General features: G+C 35.4%; 1 protein-coding gene across 1 annotated transcript in view; it reads left to right on the top strand.

Annotated features, from left to right (window-relative positions):
• Positions 1-24,735, top strand: part of EYS (eyes shut homolog) — a 1,986,267-nt gene that overhangs the window by 1,696,547 nt on the left and 264,985 nt on the right. The window contains 2 exon segments of the mRNA NM_001374351.1: positions 3,937-4,045; positions 18,516-18,736. Coding sequence (NP_001361280.1) covers positions 3,937-4,045; positions 18,516-18,736 — 330 coding nt within the window.

Here is a 24,735-nt window from a genome sequence, read left to right as displayed (position 1 = left end):
GCATCTAGGGGTGGGAGTCTGTGACTCCCGAAACCCAAGTGGGCATGTGTTACAGTGTGCTCCTTTAGCTTTGCTATCTGTGGATGGCTTGTGTGTTAATCAGCTCAATGGGTCCTCTGCTTTACTGCAAGGGCAGGGGGCCAGTGTGACAGCCTTCTGTATCCTGAGCTCTTGCCCAGTGTCCCAGAAGAATCAGATCATACACAGGCTCAAAGGAAGAGTGCAAGGTTTTATTGAGTGGTGGAGGTGGCTCTCAGCAAGATGGATGGGAGCTAAAAGAGGGGATGGAGTGGGAAGATGGTCTTCCCCTGGAGTCGGGCCACCCAGGGGCTGGACTCTTCTCTGACAGCCCCCAGCCAAACTCCCCTTGGCATCCAGACATCCCTCCTATTCTCTCTTTCTCTGCTACATTGTTCCACTGTGGCTGGTCTGCTAGTCTGCTGGTCTCGACAATCAGCTGATTCTGTGTGTGCCTGCTAATGTCTCAGGTTTATATGAGCATAGGATAGGGGACATGGTGAGCCAGAGTGGTCTTGGGAAATGCAGTATTTGTGCATGAAAACAGGAGTGCCTGTTATCATTTAGGTTCGCAGGCACAGGCCCAAGGGTGGAGCCCTTGCCAGGGACCCTGCCCTTCTCTACCCAGCACTTCCCTGCCTGCCTCCCATATCACCAGGATACAGAGATAGCCACTGTTAATATTAGTAAAAGTAGCTCTGGTATTATCCTATGCATATTTTCATTAAAATTATGTTATGTAATTCAAATTACATGTATCCCTTTTTCTATTTCACACAAATATCTTTCTGTGTTACTATTATTCTATAACTCTTGTTTAAGAGCTGGATAAATTATTTAAATTACTTGATTTAATTAATTAAGCAATGAACTCTTCTTTTTTTGCCTTTTTGCAGCCCTTTCATTTGTTTTAGATAACCTGAACTTCCATTTGGGCAGGTCTTCTAAAAATCTACAAATAAATTGTCTTTTCAAAATCAGAATGTTTCCACCAATATTGCTAAGCATACCTAAAAATTATAAATCTAAAGTGCAAAAATGTTAAGGACACTGAAAAATAAAGTTGGTTGCATTGAGTTTCAGTTTTTAAAATAACGCAACTTGAGTATTTGATTTTGAATTCCATTATGAGCAATATTAGTAGAAGTGGATGAACACTTCAACTTGACTGTGTAATTTATTTTTACAAAAATCTCTTTAGAGATCCCTGTCTAGTCAGCAAATAATTGCTTTAACTTGGATTTTAATATTAGCACTGAATGATTTATGTACATTAAATAATGTGATTCTCACTAACCATTTATGAGCTTAGAATGATTATCTCCCTTCTGTACATAATCACACTTCAGGGAAGAAAGGTTAAGTGGTTTGCCTAAGATCACTCAGCCAGTCAATGGATTATCTCAAAATATGATCCTTAAGTCTTTAAATCATTAGACTCGGCTGGCCTCAGCAATACTTGAGAGGCATAAGGGATATGCTCTTAGGCTTTTCCTCAAATGATTTATGTGGCATAATATCTCATTTGTTTATAGGGTTTTTTGTTTCTTATGACACAAATTGGTCTATAAGCAAGCATGAGACATCATAAAAATGAACATTAAGAATCAACATGTGGAAAAAATTCTGGAAGACAGCATATCAATTTCCAACATAGTACATAAACCAGGCAGATAATATAAACTATCATTTGTGGAAGGATCATAGGGGAGAAAAGAAGGAATAACAGAAAGCAAATAGTGTGAATAGCTTCCTTTGGTGGAGCTTCAGTTCCAGGTTAGATTTCAACAAGCTCTGAATGAAAGAAGCAGAGATCTCGTGCATTCCCTGAGAGCAGTTCTCTCCATCTCCAGTATAAAAGCATCCATACATATCAACCTGGCCATATCCACACTGGTGGCAAATATGCTTCATATATTTTACAGAATTCACACTACGTCGGAAATTCTTAAAATTCAAGTTTTTGTTTGTTTGTTTGTTTGTTTGTTTTTGAGACGGAGTCTCGCTATGTCGCCCAGGCTGGAGTGCAGTGGCAGGCTCTCCTCTCACTGCAAGCTCCGCCTCCCGGGTTCACGCCATTCTCCTGCCTCCCGAGTAGCTGGGACTGCAGGTGCCCGACATCATGCCCGGTTAATTTTTTATATTTTCAGTAGAGACGGGGTTTCACCGTGTTAGCCAGGATGGTCTGGATCTCCTGACCTCGTGATCCGCCCGCCTCGGCCTCCCAAAGTGCTGGGATTACAGGCCTGAGCCACCGCGCCTGGCCAAAATTCAAGAATTTTTAACAGTGACCTGATCAGAATTAGAAATGACCTTGGTAAACTAAAGTGGAAGCCAAAACGGTAGTGGAATGATTTACTGGAAGGATCGTATCAGATTATTACCTAGTAGGCAAGGAGAAGGAACCAGCCCACAGTTGTGCCTTTAAGAGAGGTAAGCGAAAGAGGAAGCTTAGGGTTTGTTTTTTGTTTTTTCATTCAACTAAGTCAACAAAGTTATTTTAAGAAAAAATATTACTAAATTATTTAACCAATAATTGTTTAATAAAATTGACTTTTTGTTTTAAAAATAAAATGACCAGCTTCTCCAGGTCTGCCAGGAACTTCTCTGGTTTTAAAACAAAGTCCTGACGGGCTCGGTGGCTCACGCCTGTAATCCTAGCACTTTGGGAGGTCGAGGCGGGTGGATCACGAGGTCAGGAGATCGAGACCATCCTCACTCACACTGGTTTCCGTCTCTACTAAAAATACAAAAAAAAAAATTAGCCTGGTGTGGTGGCGGGCGCCTGTAGTCCCAGCTACTAGGGAGGCTGAGGCAGGAGAAAGGCATGAACCCAGGAAGCGGAGCTTGCAGTGAGCCGAGATCACGCCACAGCACTCCAGCCTGGGCGACAGAGGGAGACTCCGTCTAAAAAAAAAAAAACTGAAAGTCCCATGTCCTGGGAAACTCCTCAGGCCCAGGCAAACAAGAAAGTCTGGTCAAAATAAAAAATAAAAAATAAATGTGATCATTGTCCAAAATTTAAAAAATACAAATAAGCAAAAATGAGAAATGAAATCATTCACACTCTCAGTATGCAGAAACAGCCACTGTTAATATCAGCGAACATATTCGTATTATCTCTACGAAATAAACTTTATAACAATGCAAGTTACTGGTGTTACAATATGGCAGGTGCCAGGGTAATATTGTTTGAATTTTCTTTTAAACTCTAAATAAGTTTTAAACTCTAAATAAGCTGTTTAAAAAATATGCCAAGTACCTTTTCATATGATTGCATCATTCTATAAACTCTGATAAATTTTCAGTTGTGTGTTGACCATTTTTGCTATTCATTCTACAAACTCCCTTAACCTTATAGTTTTATCTCTGAGATACAGTACCAGCCGATACATTAGCAGCATGCTTTCTGAGTTCTGATAACTGTATCACAGTGTAATCTCTCTGCTCAGGGGTATGCAGCCTTTCAATTCTTATTCCATTTCAATTTCCCTGTAGGCCAAGGAGGGAAAATTTCTACCTAGGGAGTTTAGCATCATTTAGCATTGATGTTACTTGTCCAACAATCTCCTACATGAGGGAGACCATATGTCAACCACAGTTAGCACTTAAAATTTATCAATATCTACTTATACACATGAAGCTCTTTTTATTTTGTGGGAGGTTTAACTTTCTGAAAGCATTCCATGTCCAGTTTTAAAGTCAGTAGGAGAGAAAAAAAATAAAACGCAGTGTTAGAAAAGAAATATATCTTTTATCTACTTGAAAATGTCCACACTTGGCTGGAGCCGTATTTCAGGATTGTTGTGATCCAGAAAGTACCTCTCTCAATGAAGAAGTACTTACTATCCATGTGTGAAGTTACTCCTTTCTTGCCAGTAATGCATATCATAATGGCCTCTTCTGTTTTACGTTTAGCTACACAACACCTGTTGGCAGCCCTGGAGTTGTTTGTATGATTGAAATGACTGCAGATGGAAAACCTCCAGTACAGAAGAAAGATACAGAGATTTCCCAGGCCTCTCAGGTAGGTATGCCAATATCCAGTTCCAAACACTAATTGTGCCCTCATTATTTCAGATAAGTATTTTTTATGTTACTAAGCAATAATCATATTTCTTAATTGAACAGATTCCTTGTAAAAACTCTCAACAAAGCACCAGAAAATTCAACTCATACTTTAGGGATGATTAAATATATTTAATGTTGCCTGTCACTATCAAAGTTTTATCAGATTTAACAATAAATTGATTTTCCTTTCACACTTTGGGTTTAATATATTGTGCTTGATTTAAAAAAAAAAAAAAAAAGACAGCTCCCGAGTGGGGAAAGATTGGCAAAATATGACAATTTTTTAAAAACTTGTGTTTTTATAGGATATGATAGTACCTGCACTGTTAAAAAAAAAGGCTGTTTCCAGTCTTCCAGATTTGCATTGGCCAGAAAATTTCTCTTAGAAACATTGAATGAGTCTAAATTGAAAGAAAAGAGAATGTCTATCCCTCCAGAGACCAGGAAATTTGCTGAATTCTTTCTGTTTTAATGATGTGGTTGGTTACATTTTTCTTAGTCTAACTTTATTGCAATACATTTATGATAAAAATTCCTAGTTCATTTGATCATCATGGAGAATTAATCTGTATAATTAGAGATCTAATTTTAGTAGACGTTAAAGCAGCCACTATGCACTGCCTTAATGAATTGGAAATTTCATTTTATTTTCATTTCTTCTATATAGTCTCTTGAGTATATATAGGCATCCAAAAGAAGCACATAATAACATCTAACATTTCTATAAACACCTTGTATTTTCCAAATTACGGCCTTAAATATTATCTCATTTAATATCTGCAAGAACCCTGAAAAGGCAGAATGATTATCTCCTTCCTACAGCTGAAGGATACTGAGTATCTTATTTGACCAGAATTTTATAGTGCTAAGAAAGGAGGCTCTATCTCAGGCTCTGTTTCCCAGCACTTTTGTGTTCCTTTATAATGCACGGTACTGATCTTCATTTGCTACTGCAGCTGACTCAAAATCGTTCAAGTGGGTTGTTAGGGTAGGAATAAAATTGTTTTCATGTTTTAAAAAGTCATTCTAGATCCCGAGAGGGCCACATATTTAGATTTAAGACATGGAATATTCAAGCAGTAGAAAATATATTAATCACTCATAGTGAAAAATGTAAAGCATTCAGTATGACTACATCTTTATTAACTCCTTATAGTTGCCTATTTTTTATATTGAAAGATCTGTATTTTCTTATGAATAGCATAAAATATGCTACTAACTTCTACATTAGTGAATCACATTTTTAACACATAGAATCCAGTAAGTGCTCAATAAATATCTTTTTGTTGTTGAAAATGTTAAATATGACATATTTATAGCCTCTTTGACAAACTAGTTACCTTGCCCTTTAGGCTGACCAAATGAAATACCGATCAGAATGCTGCAAGTTGCACATGCACACACAGAGGAGTAGAATTTATTATTTCAATGGAAAATAATGTGGATAATTTTAGGGTGGTAAAGAGAGAATGCATGTAGGCACTCTAAATCCTCAGTGGCTGTTCCCTGCTGCCACTACAGGAGCTGTCACATGCTTTTATAACTCTGCCTCCTTAAGTTCAGCCCAATTCAAGTGCTCCTAAGCCTGGGTGAATCACTGCTGCCTTCTAACTTGTGTTAACCCCAAAGCTCAATTTGGTCACGCTTGTGGAGGCTATATGTGGTGAGATTCTCTCAGACACACTTCAGTCCCAGAGTTACGGTATATTACAGCCTCCAGGGCCCAACATCTACGGCACATGCCCTTTCTCTCCAAGTCCTGGCAGGATCTTGTCTGAGAAAGAGCACCTAAGGGTGGCTTTTCTACTGCACATTTTCTACTGCCTTTTCCTCTATTATTACAGTAGGAGGATGATGGAGGTTTGTGGAATAAAGATACAAGAACTGAAAATTTTGTGAGCTGAAGCTATTTAATTTTAAGAGTCATGGACTTTGGCACAAAATATCAAAATATGTTCCAGCGCTGCCTCTACTCATTATAATTTAGTAGGGGTTGTTAAGTATATTCAAAGAATCATTATGTACAAAATAGTATTTTTCAGTACATAAACCCAAAACAAAGCCAGATTGACACCAAAGGGGTTAAATCTCAAATGTGATATTCTAGGTTGGATAAGAATAAAACACCTATATTAATTTGGAGGTTTTTCTGGTAATTTTGAAAGTAAAAAGTAAAAATTTATTCTTAATTCTGATAATAGCTAAAATATATAATACTATGTTCCAGACACTGTTCTAAGCACTTTTCATATTTTAAATTATTTAATCATTACCAAAAAATATGGAGTAAATACTATTATTATCTCCAAATACAGAGAAGGAAGATAAAGCACGAGGATGAGTTTCCTGCCCAAGATCACACAGCTATTTGGGGATTAAAACCCAGACATTCTCACTAGATAGTCCACGCTTTTAACCAAAACTATGTGGTCTCACAACATTTTATATGATGTTTTCTTTTTTTTATTTCTGATCTGATTTATTGTTTTGTTTTGTTTTTTTACTTTAAGTTCTGGGATACCTGTGCTGAACGTGATTTATGACGTTTTCCTTTATTGCAACTATTACTAAGCAACAAAATTTTATGTGTACAGTTAATTATATACACATTATTGTTAATTACTGTTCATTATATACACATTATTATAGAACAGATCTCTAGAACTTTTTCTTCTTATCCGAAACTCTATAGTCATTGAAGAGCAATTTTTCATTTCTCTCTCCCCGCAATCTCTGACTACTTTCTGCTTCTGTGAGTTTACTTTCTATACCTTATTTAAGTGGAATCATGCAGTATTTGTACTCTGTGGCTGGCTTATTTCATTTATCATAAAGTCCTCAAGGTTCATCTATGTTGTACCATATGATAAGATTTCCTTCTTTTAAAAAATTGAGTATTCCATAATATCTATATATATATCATTTTCCTTTTTTATTATATTTTTAATTGACAGACAATAATAGTATATATTTATCAGGTACAATGTAGTGTTTTGATACATTGTATACTTTGTGGAATGATCAAATTTGGCAAATTAGCATATCCATTACCTCAAATATTTATCATTTCTTTGTGGTAAGAAATTGAAAATCCTCTCATTTAGTTGTTTTTAAATATGTTATTATTAACTATAGTCACCATGCTGTGCAATAGATCACCAAAATTTATTCCTCTTATCAAATTGGAACTTTGTACCCTTTGACCAATGTTTTTCTTTTTTCTATCCACATCCCTGACCAGCCTCTGCAATCACCATTGTACTATTTCTATGAGTTCAACATTTTTAGATTCTAAATATAAGTGAGATCATACTTTACCACATTTTCTTTATCCATTCATCCATTAATGAAGATTTATGTTGTTTCTATCTATTGAATGATGTGACTAATGCAAATAATGCTACAATGAACATCCAATTGCAAATAATCTCTTCAATATCCTATTTCCAGTTCTTTTGGGTAAATACCCGGAAGTGGTATTGCTAGATCAGATGGTAGTTTTTTAAATTTTTTTAGAAACCCCCGTACTGTTTTCTATAGTGGCTGCATCATCTTACATCCTGACCAAGAGTGCTCATAAATTTCCACTTCTCCACATCCTCACCAAGACTTGTTATTTTCTGGTTTGGGTAATAGCCATCCTAACAAGTATAAAGTGATATCTCATTGTGGTTTTGATTTGCATTTCCCTGATGATTGGAGATGGTGAGCATCTTTTCATATACCCGTTGGCCATTTGTATGTCTTATTTGGAAAAATGTCTATTCAAGTTTTTTGCCTATTTTTTAATCAGGTTATATTGGGGTTTTGTTTGTCTGCCTTGTGTGTTCATTGCTATTGAGTTGTAGAAATTCCTTATATGTTTTGGATATTAACTCCTTATCAAACATATGGTTTGCAAATATTTTCTCCCATTCTGTAGGTTTCCTTTTCACTCTGTTAATTGTTTTCTTTGCTGCATAGAAGCTTTTTTTGACATAGTCCCACTTGTCTATTTTTGCTTTTATAGCATGTGCTTTTGGTGTCATATCCAAGAAATCATTGTCAAAACTAATGAAGCATTTTCCCCATGTTTTCCTCTAGGGGTTTTATGGTTTGGGGGTTAAGTTTAAGTCTTTAATCAACTTTGAGTAGATTTTTGTGTATAGTGTGAGACAAAGATCCAATTTAATTTTTTCAGTTTTCAAAATCCTTGCTTTTTAAATTATACCATTAATTTCTTATACAATAAAGGGATTTCAGAAGAAACAAAGGAAAACATATTATTGATTGTCTTACTGATTCATTGAAAATATTATCATAGAGCTGAACAAATTGATTCCTGATGATGAGTAGAGGTTACTTTCTTGAAAATAGTTTCCTACTGTGTGGAAAATATTGTGGAAAGTGGTCTGGAGTCTTCCTTAGAATGTGAACTTGCCTTCATTCTTTTGTTATTATAGTCAATATAATGGTCAGTAGAATGTTTGCAATCCAAGATGTTGCTGAAGCTCTTCTGTCAGGAATTGCCTTAGTGAAAAAGGAATTCAAGGCCTTTCAGGGTCTCTCATCTCTCAGTTACTAGTGGAAGAGAATTGACTTGTGACTAACAGGGAATTCCTGGGACATTCTTAAAATAATGAGAATCCTTGGGAACATACACTATTTCCTACTCCCATTAGAGTAATTGTTGCATAAGCAGATTCAACATATTTATCTGTTCCTACTTAAGGTTTGCCACTAGACTGATGTACCAGAATTTTAATGCCATGTAATTATATATTGTAAATTAAAGCAGTGTAGCATACTTGTTGAGAATAGAATATTTTACATTTTATGACATCTTCAGTGACTGTACCTCAGCTAAGTTCTGAATTTTCTACTACCTCAAGACATCTTTCAGATATATGCCAAATGCTTGCTCATTATAAAATGACACTCTTTTGCATGTGAATAGCCAGTTTTCCAAAAATCATTTGTTGAAGATTATTTTCCACATGCATTTGTGGTACCCTTTTCAAAGATCATTTGACCATGTGTCCATGGGATTTTTCACAGCCTCTTATGTTTCATTGGTTTATACATTTCTTTATGCCAGCACCATACACTTTTGATTACTATAGCTTTGTAATATACTGTGAAGTCAGGAAGTGGGAACCTCTCCCATTTTGTATTATTTCTCAAGATTGTTTTAGCTATTTGGCATCCTTTGTGCCATATGAATTCCAGCATTGTTTTTTCAATTTTTGTAAAAATATCTTTGGAATTTTGGTATGGATTGTATTGAATCTGTAGATTACTTTGGATAGTATGGACATTTTATTGATGTTCCATGAATGTAAAATGTCTTTCTTATTTATTTGTGCCTTTTTTCTCTTTCAAGAATGTTTTGTAGTTTTAAGTTACACGTTTTTTGCCCTCTTAAGTTTATTCTTATGCTATTTTATCCTTTTACATGTATTATAGATAAAATTGTTTTCTTGTCTGTGATAGTTAATGGTTAGTCTATAGAAATGTAATTAATTTTTGCTGATTTTTGTATCCTGAAATTTTGCTAAATTTGTTGGCTCTAACAGTTTTTGTGTGTGTGCATGTGTGTCAGAGACATCATTAAGGTTTTCTACGTATATTATCATGTCATCTGTGAACAAAGATAATTTTACTTCTTTATTTCTTATTTGGATGCATTTTATTCCTTTTTTTCTTTTGCCTAACTGCTCCAGCCAGGACTTCCAGAACTATGCTCAATAAAAGCAGTGAGTGGGCATCCTTATCTTGTTCCTCAACTTGAAGGAAAAGCTTTAGGTGTTCACCATTGAGTATGATGTGTATTCTGTTGAATTAATTTCCTCCTAATCCTAATTTGCTGAGTATTTTTTCATGAAAGAGTCCAAATTTTGTAAAATGACATTTTGCATTTATTGAGATGATCCTGTGATTGTTATCTTCCAGTTTGTTAATGTAATGTATTATTACATTCTCCTTCCTGCCTTACAAGGCGGCAGGAAGGAGAATGAACGCAGGAGGAACAAAACACTTATAAAACCATCAGATCTCAAGAGAACTGCTGCTTTCACAAGAGCAGCATGGGAAAACTATCCCCATGATGAAATTACCTTGATCTGGTCTTTCCCTTGACATGTGGAGATTATGGGGATTTAGGGGATTACAATTTAAGATGAGATTTTGGGTGGGGACACAAAGCCTAACAATATGATCATGGAATATATTTTTCCATACTTTCACTTTCTGATTGTGTGTATCCTTAACTCTAAAGTGAATCTCTTGTAAGACAAGTTTTCTTGTACCTCATTTCATTTCTTGCTTTCTTCCTTTTTGACTTTTTAGTGACATAACTTGATTTCATTTTTTGTTTTTGTATCTTCTATGGGTATTTTTTATGGTTACCATGAAGCTTACACAAAATATTTTATAGCTATAGCAGTACATTTTAAGGTAATAATAACTTCAATATCACATACTAAAACTCTATTCCTTTATTGCTCCCACACACACACTTTATGTTATTAATCATAAAAATAACCTCATTTTATATTGTGTACATGTTAACATATTTTATAATTATAGTTATTTTATACTTTTGCCCTTAGTTTCTAAATTCCTAAAGTTAGCATGCAATATACCCATGTAACAAACCTGCACATGTACCCATTGTATCTAAAATAAGTTGAAATCTTTAAAAAGAAAATATTCCAGAATAAAAACCATAAAAATAACAATACAACAATAAAAAATAACACAAACTGAAAATAAATAAATTCCAAAAGTTATTTACACACCATGATTACAGTATTACAGTATTCTATATTTGTATACATATCTACCTTTTTTAGCAAGCTTTATACTTTCAGAAGTTTTTGTGTTGTTGTCTAGTATCCTTCTATTTCAACTGGAAAAACTTCCTTTAGCATTTCTTGTAAGGAAGATCTAATGATTAAATTCCTCAGTTTTTGTTTATGGGGAAAGTCTTTATGTCTTCTTCATTCTTGAAGGACAGTTTTGGCAAATACAGTATTCTTGGTTTGCAGGTTCCTTTAAAAAATGTTTAGCACTTTAAATATATCACCTCTTTCCCTTCTGATGTGCAAGGTTTCTGTGGAAAAAAATCTACTGATAGTCTCATGGGAGCTCCCATTTACATGACAAGTTGCCTTTTTTGTGCATCTTTTAAAATTCTCTGTTTTTGGCCATAGTATGTCTCAGAGTGGACTTTTTTAGGTTCATTTCAGTTGGAGTACTTCAGCTTCTTGATTCTGGGTGTCCATTTTCTTCCCCATATTTATGAAGTTTTCATTCATTATTTCTATGAATAAGCTTTTTCTTCTTTCTTTCTCTCTTCTCCTTTTGAGACATCCAAGTGATCCATCTTTGAATTTTATGATTCTTTCTTCTCCTTGGCCAAGCCTGCCATTGAACTTCTGTAATGAATGAATTTTTAAATTCAGGTATTACAGTTTTCAGCTCCAAAATTTTTGATTGGTTCTCTTTCATATTTTCTCTCCTTTTTGATATTTTCATTTTGTTCAGCATCACTTTTCTCTCCTCACTGAACATTTTCAAAATGGTTACTTTGAATTTTTTGTCAGGTAATTCATATAGATCTCTTTTTAAAGGGTTGTCTCCTGGAGATTTATTTTGTTCTTTCGATTATGCCATACTTTCCCCTGTCTTCCTTTGCTTTCTAATTTTGTAGTGGAATCCACGCATTTGATAAAACAGTCACTTCTTCCAGTCTTTTTGGACTGGCTTTTTGTACAGGGAAAGACCTTTAACAGTCAGTCTGAGGTCCTCTCCAGTGTTTCCTATGGATGTGTCTTCCCTGAACTTGTGCCTGCAGACTCCCAGTTAAAGTGATTTTCCAGTTTCTTTTTTCAGGAGCTCATAATCTCTTGCTCCGTTTACTTTCTGTATATGATACTACAGGTTCTCTGGATCTGCCACAAGCTGCCCATCTCTCTTATTCTCAGAAGCCCTCAGACTTCTAGAGTATGCCAGGTCCCATTAGCACTCTCAGTCAAACAAGATAGAAATACAAGATAGTCTCTTGTAACATTCTGAAAAGCCAGAACATTGGATGCATGATCCACTCTTTTACCCACTCCCTCCTGAGGGAGAGGCCATGAAGCTATACCAGCCTCTGTCTTCTGTATTCTGGGTTCTTTGAAGCAGAAGTAAGCCTCCCAACACGCTTTTTTTCTCAGCAGTCCCCAGATATTGAGAGTAAGCCAGGTCCCATCAGCATTCTGAGACAGGTGAGACAGAAACTAGTGAGACAGAAGCCCCCAAAAAGCCATAACACTGGATGCATGCCCTAATTCTTTACGTCCCTAGTGAGAAGCTGGAAGGTGAGAATTTTCTCTGATCCCATGCCAAGCCAGGACAAGAGACTGTGGTGAATGAGTGCATATTAGTCCAAACCATCACCTTTGTTCTCAGTGATCCCCAATGCGGTACCCTTTCCTGAGTCAGAAAAGACAAAAGCCAATCACCCAAACAGCTCCCCAAAGAGTCTGCATGCTGGACATGTTTTAGTTTTCTATTTCTCTTCCCAAGGCAAAACTGGGAGCTGGAGGTTTTCTCTTAATTATGCCATGCTATGTTAGGGAGTGGACCTATAATGAATGAATGCCATAAATTTTCCTTACAGCTTTGATACAGCTGGTTTCACGATCACCTGACATGTGGGACCCTCTTAACTGTTTTCTAAATTCCTCACAAAGGGAATTGGTCCATGTATTTTTGTTGCTTCTGTGTCTCCAGAGGGGAAAGAGGGTCTGGGGCTTCCTATTCTGCCATCTTGCTGACCTATATGTTATTATTTTGCAACAAATTTTGTTATTATTTAATTTCCCAAATTATATTTGATTTCTTTATAGACAAGAGTAATCCCACATACTTCTTTTCTATTTACACTTTCCTAGATCAATGTGTTCACAAAGTAGAAACTCAGTTTATTGATTGCTTCTCCAAAGTTTAGTTGTCCCTTCAAAAAGGTGAGGAGATATTATTTTGAGAAAATTTCCTAGCCTAGAAAGCCTTAAGAATCAAATATTAACTGTGAATTATTGATCATAACATCAATAATCACTTCACTCATATTTATCAAATTTTTAAAGAAATAACCCTGTTTGAGCTACTGTTCTATACACTATGCCATATATATATATATATATAAAATATAGAAGGGTATATTAGAATAATAATATAACATTTATTCTGAGTGGGATCTTGTAAGGACATCCCATGTGCTGAATCTAGCAAAATATTGAGATTCTAAGGCAGCATAACACGGGGAAAGAGGCCTAAAAGACAACTAAGAGATTGAGGAAAAGCAGGATTGGATTTCACGTCATTTGTAAAAAAATGTGTATAAAACTTTCTATTTTCAAGGCACTTCTATGGACTCCAAGAATCCAAAGATAATCAGGGTGAAGTCTCTGTCCCAAAAATAAAAATATATATTAACATAGAAGATATCCTATGCTCACAGATTATTGTACTTTAAGGCAAAGTAAGAGAAAGAGAGGGAGAGAGAGATCTTTTAACTGTAAAAGAATGGGAATTTTGATAAATATTTCCAGTGTTATTTTTTATCCCTTTTCACTTATTTCCCTTAAACGATTTTTAAGAATTTAAGCTTTTTTAACATGTGAAGTTACTTCAATAAATCCTTCTGAAACACTTTATCCAACATTTCTTATCCACCTTTATTCCAAAACTTAATGTTTCTGATTTTAAATTTGTTTCCATACAATTCAGATAATGTTAAAAACCAAAAATGGTAATGACTCTTAAATAAAAGCTAGTTTGTAAGTCATCATAACATTAAAGACAAGTGCGCTCTGATAATTAATCTTAACCGGAGTATATTTATAATCACCTCTCCATATTTTATTAACACAAGTCATTTAACTTCAGATGCAGAATTGAGAATGCAAAATAAAAGTAAACATTAAATCAGGATGTCATTACAGAAAGATATGCAGTACTCCAACACCTAAATTTAAATTAAAACAAAACAAAAAATAAATAGGACAGCTTCTTATCTACCCTCTCCCCTGCCTGATGGATTTTAAATTTTACTTCCCCTTTGCCTATTTTCTTATTTTATTCATACATATCACAAAAGAATAACTATATTCTTCCTTTAAAGAGAAACTCTGAAAGGAAAAGGAGTGTTCATTTCACTCCTGTCAGATATGGAGTCCTTTTCTCTCAGTTATCATTGATATTTTTTATTATTTTCATGATTGCTCCTTGATTGTCCATGTCTGTTCTCTGTGCTTTCATCTTGTAACATCATATTTTGATGTCAGACTTTATTCTTCATAGTGTGATTCACAAGGAATTATTAGAAAAGGCTTATTTTAAAGACCTGTCTCCTTAGAAATAATTATACACACAAAAGTCATCTCTTGGATAATTGAAAGTCTGGGAATAGAAGAAGTCGACCATTTTAATGGTAATCTATGTACAGCCAACAGCATCTGCTTTTTTAGACATTTCAGGACTCCAACTAAGCATGAGCCTCACATCAGAAGAAATACAGGAGCCATCTATTTCCATTGTTTGGGTGTTTTTTAATGGTCTAATAAATCATTGATAGCTCTATAGACTTTCCTTCATACCTTCCTACTGCTGACAGAAAAGGAGGGTATTCTTCCATTCTCTACCAGTTTTGTGCTAAAACAGCACACTTGTCAAAACAGTGAAAGGTTCACTTTTCCCGGTGTATGATCAATATACAAAGATGTCAGAGATCCTCGGTGAGAGGAAGGTCATCCTTTGGATGCAGAGTCTTGAAAGTTCATCATAGTTCCTAACTGTATTAACAGTGGATCATTTATCTTAGCTGATAGACAGGTCTGCTAATAGTTTGTAGAATGTGAAAACAACAGAAATATACCTATGCTATGTGACAGCTCTATTGATACATCTTGAAACTTTTAGCTTCCACCATAACATACACAAAGATAATCACCCTCTGGGACCTAAATAAGAAATACTCAGGAAAAAAATTAAAGATGCCCTTAGGAGCAGGGACTTAGTCTTTTAAAAAGGACAATATCTCAAATACAGAGTTAGTTTGGCCTGTTATGGGTCATGGAGATGCTTTGCTCTTCCTGGAATTAAACATGTTTCTGCTCTCTAAAAGTACATCCACATGAAAACAGCACGTATTAGTATAAATGTAAAGCAATATTGCTGGGCATCTCTCACACTGTCCTCCCGCCAGACCCCTAACTTAATTATTTGGCTTTAGTTTTTTAATTCTGGCAATGACAGTGTTCCATTTTATTGTATCTGTAATACTGATTTAAATACTTTTCAGATGTCAGCTTGAGGTATGAATGTGTGTTTTGGGAATTGGGATATCAGAGATGTTACCCACACAAATGTTGCTGCATCTACCTGCCATATGCCTAACAGCCTTGAAGAGCAGGGTCTTATTTCCAGATTATTTAGACTTCAATTGTAGCTCATAAATTCTTACAGAGATGATCTGCATTTTATGTACATCTAAATTATGAGAATTCAATTATATATGTTGCTGAGGGTGGGAAAGTAGAAATCAAGTAGCAACTTAAATCATGTAAAGTGATTTTAGCATCATTCTGGTCAATGTGCATAAGCTCTGCAATGAACATCAGATGTGAGAAGTGAATTTATTGTACTCAGTGTCAGTTCCCTTTTGTGTCTGACAGTGGTACATCTCACCACACACTGGGGGCTCTAGAGTTTTTATACAACATGACATGAAATGCCAGCTTCATCTACAGCTGCACTGAAAAAACAGCAAGCTATTCCAAAGCTGGAGGAAATATGTAGCTGTGTTGGAATTATCTGGAGAAAGCATGTTAGTTTCCAATGTGGTGGCTAAAGGATTTCCAAAGACAATTTAGCTGCTATGAAATATTTATCTTATTTGCCGTCTTTAGAACTAACTCCCATGTAAGATGTGGCCCTGATGTATTGATCAAATAAATGTAGATCAACAGCCTAATTTTACAGAGTCTCCTTATTCTACTAATTTTCTATAAATGGTTTGGTTGCCTTTAAGATAGTCTGACTTCTTTTTTTTGTTTTTTAACTTTTATTTTATGTTTAGGGGCACATGTGAAGGTTTGTTACATGGGTACATCATGTCATGATGTTTTGTTGTACAGATTATTTCATCACCTGGGAATTAAGCCCAGCACCCAATAGTTATTTTTTCTGCTCCCCTACCTCCTCCTACCGTTTACCCTCAAGTAGACCCCAGTGTCTGTTGTTTCCTTCTTTGTGTTCATAAGTTCCCATCATTTAGCTCCCACTTGTAAGTGAGAATCATGCAGCATTTGGTTTTCTGTTCCTGCATTAGTTTGCTGAGGATAATGGCCTCCAGCTCCATCCATGTGTCCACAAAAGACATGATCTTATTTTTTTTATGGCTACATATTATTCCATCCATGGTGTACATATACCACATTTTCTTTATCCAATCTGTCACTGCTGGGCATTTAGGTTGATTCCATATCTTTGCTATTATGAATAGTGCTGAAATGAACATTCAGGTGCATGTGCCTTTATGGTAGAATGACTTATATTCCTCTGGGTATATATCCAGTAATGGGATTGCTGGGCCAAATGGTAGTTTTGCTTTTAGCTCTTTGAGGAATCACCATACTGCTTTCCACAATGGCTAAACTAATTTACATTCCCACCAACAGTGTATAAGTGTTCCTTTTTCTCCACAACCTAGCCAGCGTCTGTTATTTTTTTACTTTTTAATAGTAACCCTTCTGACTGATGTGAGATGGTATCTCATTGCGGTTTTGATTTGCATTTCTCTAATGATCAGTGATGTTGAGCCTTTTTTCATATGCTTCTTGGCTGCATGTATATCTTCTTTTGAAAACTGTCTGTTCATGTCCTTTGCCCACTTTCAAATGGGGTTGTTTTTCTCTTGTAAATTTGTATACATTCCTTATAGATGCTAGATATTAGACCTTTGTAAGATGCATAGTTTGCAAAAATTTTCTGCCATTATTTAGTTTGTCTATTTACTCTGCTGACAATTTCTTTTGCTGTGCAGAAGTTCTTAAGTTTAATTAGATCCCACTAGTCAATTTTTGCTTTTGTTGCAATTGCTTTTGGTGTCTTTGTCATGAAATCTTTGCCTACTCCTATGTCCAGGATGGTATTGCCTAGATTGTCTTCCAGGGTTTTTATAGTTTTGGGTTTTACATTTAAGTCTTTAATCCATCTTGTGCTGCTTTTTGTATATGGTATAAGAAGGGGACCAGCTTCAATCTTCTGCATATGGCTAGCCAGTAATCCCAATAAGATGATGTGATTTCTTTGTGTCTTCTCAAAGCAAGAGTCTCTTCTTGATACGATTTTGGAATAAAAGGTGAACTAAGGAAGTGAATACTACCCAAGCAAAATTCTACTTCTCATGCATATTTATGTTCAAATTTGGGAGAAAGGAAACGGTAACATTTTCAACATTCCAAGCACCGTTTGCAAGCACCGTACATTTTGCTCATATTTTAGGATATTTATAATATATTATGATTACATTAGTTTGTCAGTGTTGCCATAGCAAATTACCACAAACTGGGTGGTTAAACCACAGAAATGTCTTACAGTTCTTACAGCTCTGGAAACTAGAAACTAAAAGAACTGTAGGCTTCTTTCCATATGATGACTTGAGAAAGATAATGCCTCTTAACTCATTTTTGGTAACGTGTTGGCAATATTTGATGTTCCTTAGCCCATAGATGCATCACCCTGATCTCTGCCTTTTTGTTCACGTAGCAATATTCCTGTGTGCCAGTCGGTCTGTATCCAAGCTTCTTTATAAAAGTCCTAAAAAGACTATTGTCCTTATAAAAGTCCTTATAAATGTCCAAAAGGTCCTATTGGATTATAGGTTTGCCTTATTCCAGTATTGACCTCACCTTAATGAATTACATCTGCAATGACTCTATTTTTAAATAAAGTCACATTCTGAGGTACTAGGGGTTAGAACTTCAATATATGAATTTGGAGGGAACACAATTCAACCCCTAACAACAATTAGTTAACATGGCTTTATTTTCTTTTTTAGTTATTATTTGGTAATGTTTACACTAAAATGCAAACACATCAGCTCAAAAAAACATTTCAAAGTAATCAATCAGCAAGTTTTGCTGAGTGTCTATTTTTCTGCTAAATATTATTAAATACTGTTAGAGCTAAAAAAGAGATGTAAAAAAGGACCATTTTCTAAAACAATCTATCTCCCCACCTAGTAGAAGTGACGAAACTAGCCAACAATAGCAACTTCTTTCACACAGAAAAACACATTAAAACACATCCAATTACAGAACCGAACATCCTACATCTTTTCCTCATAATCTGACAACAACCTATAATATTTTTTGTTGTTACTTTTTCTACAGGCATATTTTGAATCAATGTTCCTTGGCCATATTCCTGCAAATGTTCAAATTCATAAGAAATCAGGCCCTGTTTATGGGTTCAGGGGCTGCATTCTAGACCTTCAAGTAAACAACAAAGAATTCTTCATCATCGATGAAGCACGACATGGAAAGAATATTGAGAACTGCCATGTCCCTTGGTGTGCTCATCATCTGTGCCGCAACAATGGCACCTGCATCAGGTCAGTACTAGTCTCCTGATTCCCAACCTATGTCACATGACTCCAAATTCTTAAAACAATAAAAGCCAGCAGTATTGTCCTCTGAGAGATGAAAATGACAAGTCCAGAATTCTCAAGTTTTTCTATGCATCACTTAAATGATGCACACATGTGGGAAATTCTTGTTTGTCCAAAGAAATGTATATATTGTAGCTCAAGTGACAAGATAGTCTCAGACTCTGACAGTAACTAGGTAACTAGAACTGGTTTTGGCAATTTCAAATGAATCCACGTTTTTATCTAGGTGTTCCAGCTTCTTGTAAATATGAATGAGAGGCTATTATTCATTGGTGATGGTTTTGATATATTTATAAATTTTTATACTTGTTTTTTATTCATCTGCCAAAAAAGAATCTGCTTAAGTTGCTAAGATTAGAGGTGAAGAAAAAATTACCTATATCTGTTTTCTCTTTTTATTTGCAATCCTATATCCTTTTTCCTTCTTGAAGCAGATTTATCATGCTTATAAACTTAAGAAGATTTTAATTAAAATTACTTTCTGCTCCACTTAAATGTCTTAACTGAATCAACCCTGAGGGAGTCTCATTTGAACAGTGTAAAATATATTCCCAATTTTCTTCAGTCATCTGAGAATTCTTTATTTTGGGGCTACAAATAATGACAGAATGGAAGCTGAAACAGATACAACTTACAATAATTCAAGTCAAGGAAAAATTGACCAAATTGCATTTTAATTAATTAACCTCAGTATTTTCAAGAGGCAAGCTATCAAGCAGTCAATAATGACTCCATAAAAATAAATATCTCTATACACAGTGTAGAAAAGAGAGAAATTTTATCAAAAAAGCAGGATTTAAAAATGGTAGACAAAAACAAGCTCTGATAGTGATCACTAGAATAGAAAATAAAAAAAGAGAGAGAGAGAAAGAACCAAATCACAAAGACAAGAAACAGAGGACTGGACAGATATGATAAAGTCAACGTGATATATTTACCAATCTCAGAATGACAGTAATAAATTTGGGAAAAAAAAAAGGCATGGTTAGTGGAAAAGTCATAGAGAGTTTCTTAGAGTGTCTAGAAATTTGGATTCCGATTCACTGTGTGAGTATCTGACTTACACAGTGAATTTATACACATTTATACATTGGTATAATAACAGCAACATAGACCTACTCAACATAAGTACAACGGATACAGATTTAAAGAATTAAATGAGAGTAAATCTGGGGGCTGAGAGTGAAGATATCTCCTTGACTATCATCACTTTCCTCAAGGCTTTACTCAATCATTATTTTGCTTTATAATGGACCCACTAATACCAATTGTTTTTCAAAATCTAATAATGCAAAAATAATTTAGCAAGGCAACCTTCAGACCCTGCAGAAGAACCTGCAATTCTGTCAAATTAAGCAAAATAGAAATGGGAAAAAACCTTCTCTACTGACTTTGTTAATGTCTGAAATATTTGTGTTATTCAACCTAAGTAAATATTTTCCATGAGGCTTTATTACTGATGAAATTACAGAACTGACAAGAATTGTGTTTTCTCCCTCCCTATATGTGGTGAACATACTCTACTATGGCCCTGCAATCCCCCTCCTGTTATTGTTCATGCCTTTGTGTGATCCTCCCTCCTTGACTGTGGGTGAAACCTGTGACTTGCTTTTAACCAACAGTCTATCCAATAAACTAAGGTGATGAGACGTCACTTCCAGGATTAGACTACATAGAAGTGTAAGCTGTATGTTACAAACAGATTATCTCTTTTGCTGCCTTTGAGGAAGCAAACAGCAGTTTGGGGAAGGCCCACATGACAAGACACGGAGGCAGCCTCCAGCCAACAAGAAGCAGAGTTGAGGGTGTCCCCTGGCTGACAACCAGCAAATATTGAATCCCTCATTCTTACAACTGCAAAGAATTGAATTTTACCAACAACCACATGAGCTTGAAAATGGGCCCTTTCCCCAGTCAAGCCTTAAGATGAGACCCCCCAATACCTTTACTGCAATGTGAGATTCTTATGCAGAAAATCCAGTGAATCCATGCCCAAACTTGGCTCATGGAAATTGTGAGTTAACTGTTAGTATGTTCTTTTAAGGTGCTAAGTTGGTGTTAATACTCTTATTCAGGAATAGAAAACTAACACAATTTCATTTCCTGGAAAAGTGTCTAACATTACCAACTCAGAGAAATAGGTAAGGATAAGGTTTATTTTAGGACATTAACTTTCTAATATTTTGTAAGCCAAGTACGTGTTAAATAAAGTAAACCTCTTATCTGTATGAATTAAAGAACATCACATTAATTCCAATCTCAGTTATTTAATATGTATTTGAAAATAACAATAAAGATAATCTTCCTAACAGGATATATATATAAGCAGTCCTGGATTTATTTATACTTTATATATTGATTCTCTTAGACTTATTCCAACAAACATTGCCTGAGAGCCAACTAAGAGCCAAGGTATTTGTAAATCAAAGATGTATATTCAAGACACACAAAGAGTTTCTATTCTAGCGTGAAAGCTCTATCAGCTCTTCAGGACTTAAGGTAAATTTTCCCACAAAAAATGTATCAGTCAGTCTTCATCACATACATTATCTCACCCTCCATACTCATTTCTAAATCTCTCAACCTCTCAACCACAACTCCAGAGAAATCTACTGGAAGGTCAACTGATTTGGTATGCACTGTTTAAAGACTTCCAGATCTCTATGTCCCTTTATATTGCTAGCCACATGGAGATGTAACAGTTGTGTATCATTAAGTATAACACTTCTTCACATCTTATTAACAACATGCTTTCTGTTTTGATTGCCGGTGCTCAGCTCCTGTAAACTACTACTTACGTCGTTGCATACAGGACATGCTGCTCCATAGCAGCTATGACTTGTATTCCCGCAATCCCCTTGTGTACTCCAACACACTATACACTGGAGTTGGCCAGTTCCAGAACAACAATTTTTTTTAATTCTTGAAAGGATCCTAAGAAGAGATGCCTGTAGTATATCAGAAGTTTAATATAAGAAAACAGAGAGCTATAGGACCATGGAGGAGATTATCAGAATAAGAATGCTGTCTTTTGCTCTTCCCACCAATACCCAACCTTACAGCTAGCACTCCAGCAGTTTGTGCAGTAATGCAAAAAGGAGAACCAGAAAATGTACTGAAGGAGAACATAGACTCCCAATGAGCCCATAAGCAGTTTCAGCTCATTAAGAACAACACGGTTCAAAGAGGTAGGACACAGAGGGCCATCACCATGACCAACTCTCACCCTCAACAGATGCATATTCACACTTGGCATACACGGAGCAGTGTAGAGTCTTCCAACAAAGAAATTTAAAGAAACCTTGTGCTACTGAGTGAGCCTCATTCTGATTCTGACAAAATGGATCTGAACTGACTTCATGATTTTGGTAACTCTCTTCCTATCTATGTTGTTAGCCGAAGCCAAAGGTTCTCTTTCTTTCTGCTGGCATATCATAAAGTGGATTTCTCCAAAATCTTCTAAACTCTCTTCCAGTCCTTCTCACCCTTTGGCTCTATTTTTTTCCCTCAGTCCATGCCATCTGACCTTATCTCACTCCTGAGCCCATCTAGGCAGAGTTCTAAACTTCCCTTCTCTTTCCTCCTATTTTCTTAAAAGAGGAAATTGGATGCAAGACAACTTTCAAAATAGCAGATCAATTTCAATAAGATGTGTTAATATTCAGCCTTTCTGGATTCAGGGAGGATAGACAAGATGGCCTGATGAAATTCCTTATAGGCTTACAAGTTATATTACTTTATTTTCAAAGTAATAGACTGTTTATGTTCAGAATAAAAGAGTGATTATTACAGAGACAGGAAGAAAGCCCTTTTACCTCTCTGCTTGCTTCTCTCAAAATACACAGATACTGATGATTTAATACTGTAGCATGTATGCATAAAGTTTTTACTTTGAAATGCACTTAACAATTTCTCATCACAGTTTAATTGTTCTAGGCCAGGACTCTAATTGAAAGGTTGGGGAATGCTTCCTAATGGAGTATATGAGAACCTTAAGAAAGAGAGATTTTCAACACACACACACACACACACTCTTGAGCATTCTAATCTGTACCTCCTGAAAATGTATGCCTATTTTCCCCAATAAGTAAAGAATAATAGTGTTATAGTATGAGATAACCCCTAAAGAAATTGGCTCTCTACACAAGAGTCGGGTAGTGAATGAACAGAGTTTCAGTGCCATAGAGTTAGACCTTAGGGTTCACAAAATGAAATGCTGTTACAATGGATATTTGTAAGCAAAATCACCACTAATTTTTGTACCTTGGTTGATCTAATTTACTGCTGTAAAGTGTTGTTCCTACACTGTCTGTGAATGTAATCTGCTTACAAGAAGACAAATTTCATGTTGAAAAGTATTAAGGAAAGTAACACTTCAGCAGCTTTACTGAGCAAATGTCATTCTGCTTTGAGTACCATCACATGTTTCTGGACAGTGTCCAATCTTTTTTCATTTTGTTATAAATCTGTACTAGAATTTTCAAACCCCTGTGGTTGTTCATTTCAGAGAAGTCCAAATTGCATGTAGTGAAATTCAGTTTAGAAAGTGATACAGAAGGCTTATTCTGAGTATCCAAATCTCTATGGACTTAAAACAAGCTGTTTCCAAAAGGGCACAGGAAGGTTAGTAAATTAAACAGATAATATTGAAATCACTTTCCCCTTTCTGAGTCATATGTTTTTAAATAAGTTAAACAGTAATTAAAAGGAGCATCAGGTTTGGGAATACACCCTATACAACCGTGACACTAGAAACTTACATCACTGACATTACAGTAAATAATTATTGAGACACTAATTTTAAATTTATTCTTAATTTTACCAGGAGCTAAGCACATATAAATGTATTTTATCATGCACTGAAAGTCAATAATTTCCACATCTCAATGAATCTGCTTTCTATGCTTCTAGCTGTTCTCATAGCTTTTATTCATCATTAACCAGTGCTGTCCTCCATGTTCCAAGGCAGAGGCTAGCAAACATTTTCTGTAATGGGCCAGATAGCAAATATCACACTTTGTATTGCAATAACTTAACTGTCCTATTGTAGCAGGAATGCAGCCACTGACAAAATGTAAACAAATGAATATGACTGTGTTGTGTTCCAATAAAACTTTATTTACCAAAATAGGTGGCTGGCAGGATTTGGTGAAAGGGCTGTCATTTGCAGACCACTACACTAGGGCAACAAATGGGTAAATTAGTGTTATTCAACTAATTGAGCTAGACTAAGGAAATCAACCCCAATTCATATTAATAATTTTTCCATATTAAGCAAGCTTCAAACAGGGTATGTATTTGTTTAGCATTCAGAAATTATCATTATTCTTAGTATCCCATGTGAACAGAGGTGAGTTTCTTTCCTTTATTCTTTACTTTCAATCCATCTTTCCCTATTATCTCATTTTATAGACTTTTTTTAACATTGGTAGAAAGAAGGCAGTTTTTTTGTGATTACTGAGGTTTTCAGTTTCCAACTCATTTAGCACTTCAAAATGAGGTAGGAGTCATAAATTGAATTTGAAATTGCAATAGTAAGAACTGTTACACAGTATAAAGACAGGATATCAGATCTTAGCTTTTCCATTTGTTCTGTAATAAGTTGCAACCCCTCACAAAATTTTTGCTTGTCTTCATTGTCATTTCACAATGTCATGTTGCTAGGAATCACCTGCTGAGATCTTTTAGTTTTTACTCTATATCTAACCCAGATTACCCCTAATCTAGCTCAGCAGTCTACCCTATTCTTCTAAATACCACAGGAAAAGAGAGCCTATTTCAGATCAATTTCTTACCACACATTTAGACTAATGACATTTTCAAATATTTAACCCTTCCTCTTAACTGCTACACTTGCTGTCTGTAGTCTACATCCTTGAAATTGTACATAGGATTTAAGTGTCCCTTGTACTAGAAGACTATTTTGATACTTAGTTAGATTA

This window comes from Pongo abelii, chromosome 5 (assembly GCF_028885655.2).
Source record: "Pongo abelii isolate AG06213 chromosome 5, NHGRI_mPonAbe1-v2.0_pri, whole genome shotgun sequence".
In the NCBI taxonomy this organism is placed as follows: Eukaryota; Metazoa; Chordata; class Mammalia; order Primates; family Hominidae; genus Pongo; species Pongo abelii.
Note: the sequence above shows the minus strand (reverse complement) of the source record. Positions and strands in the feature narration are given on the sequence as shown.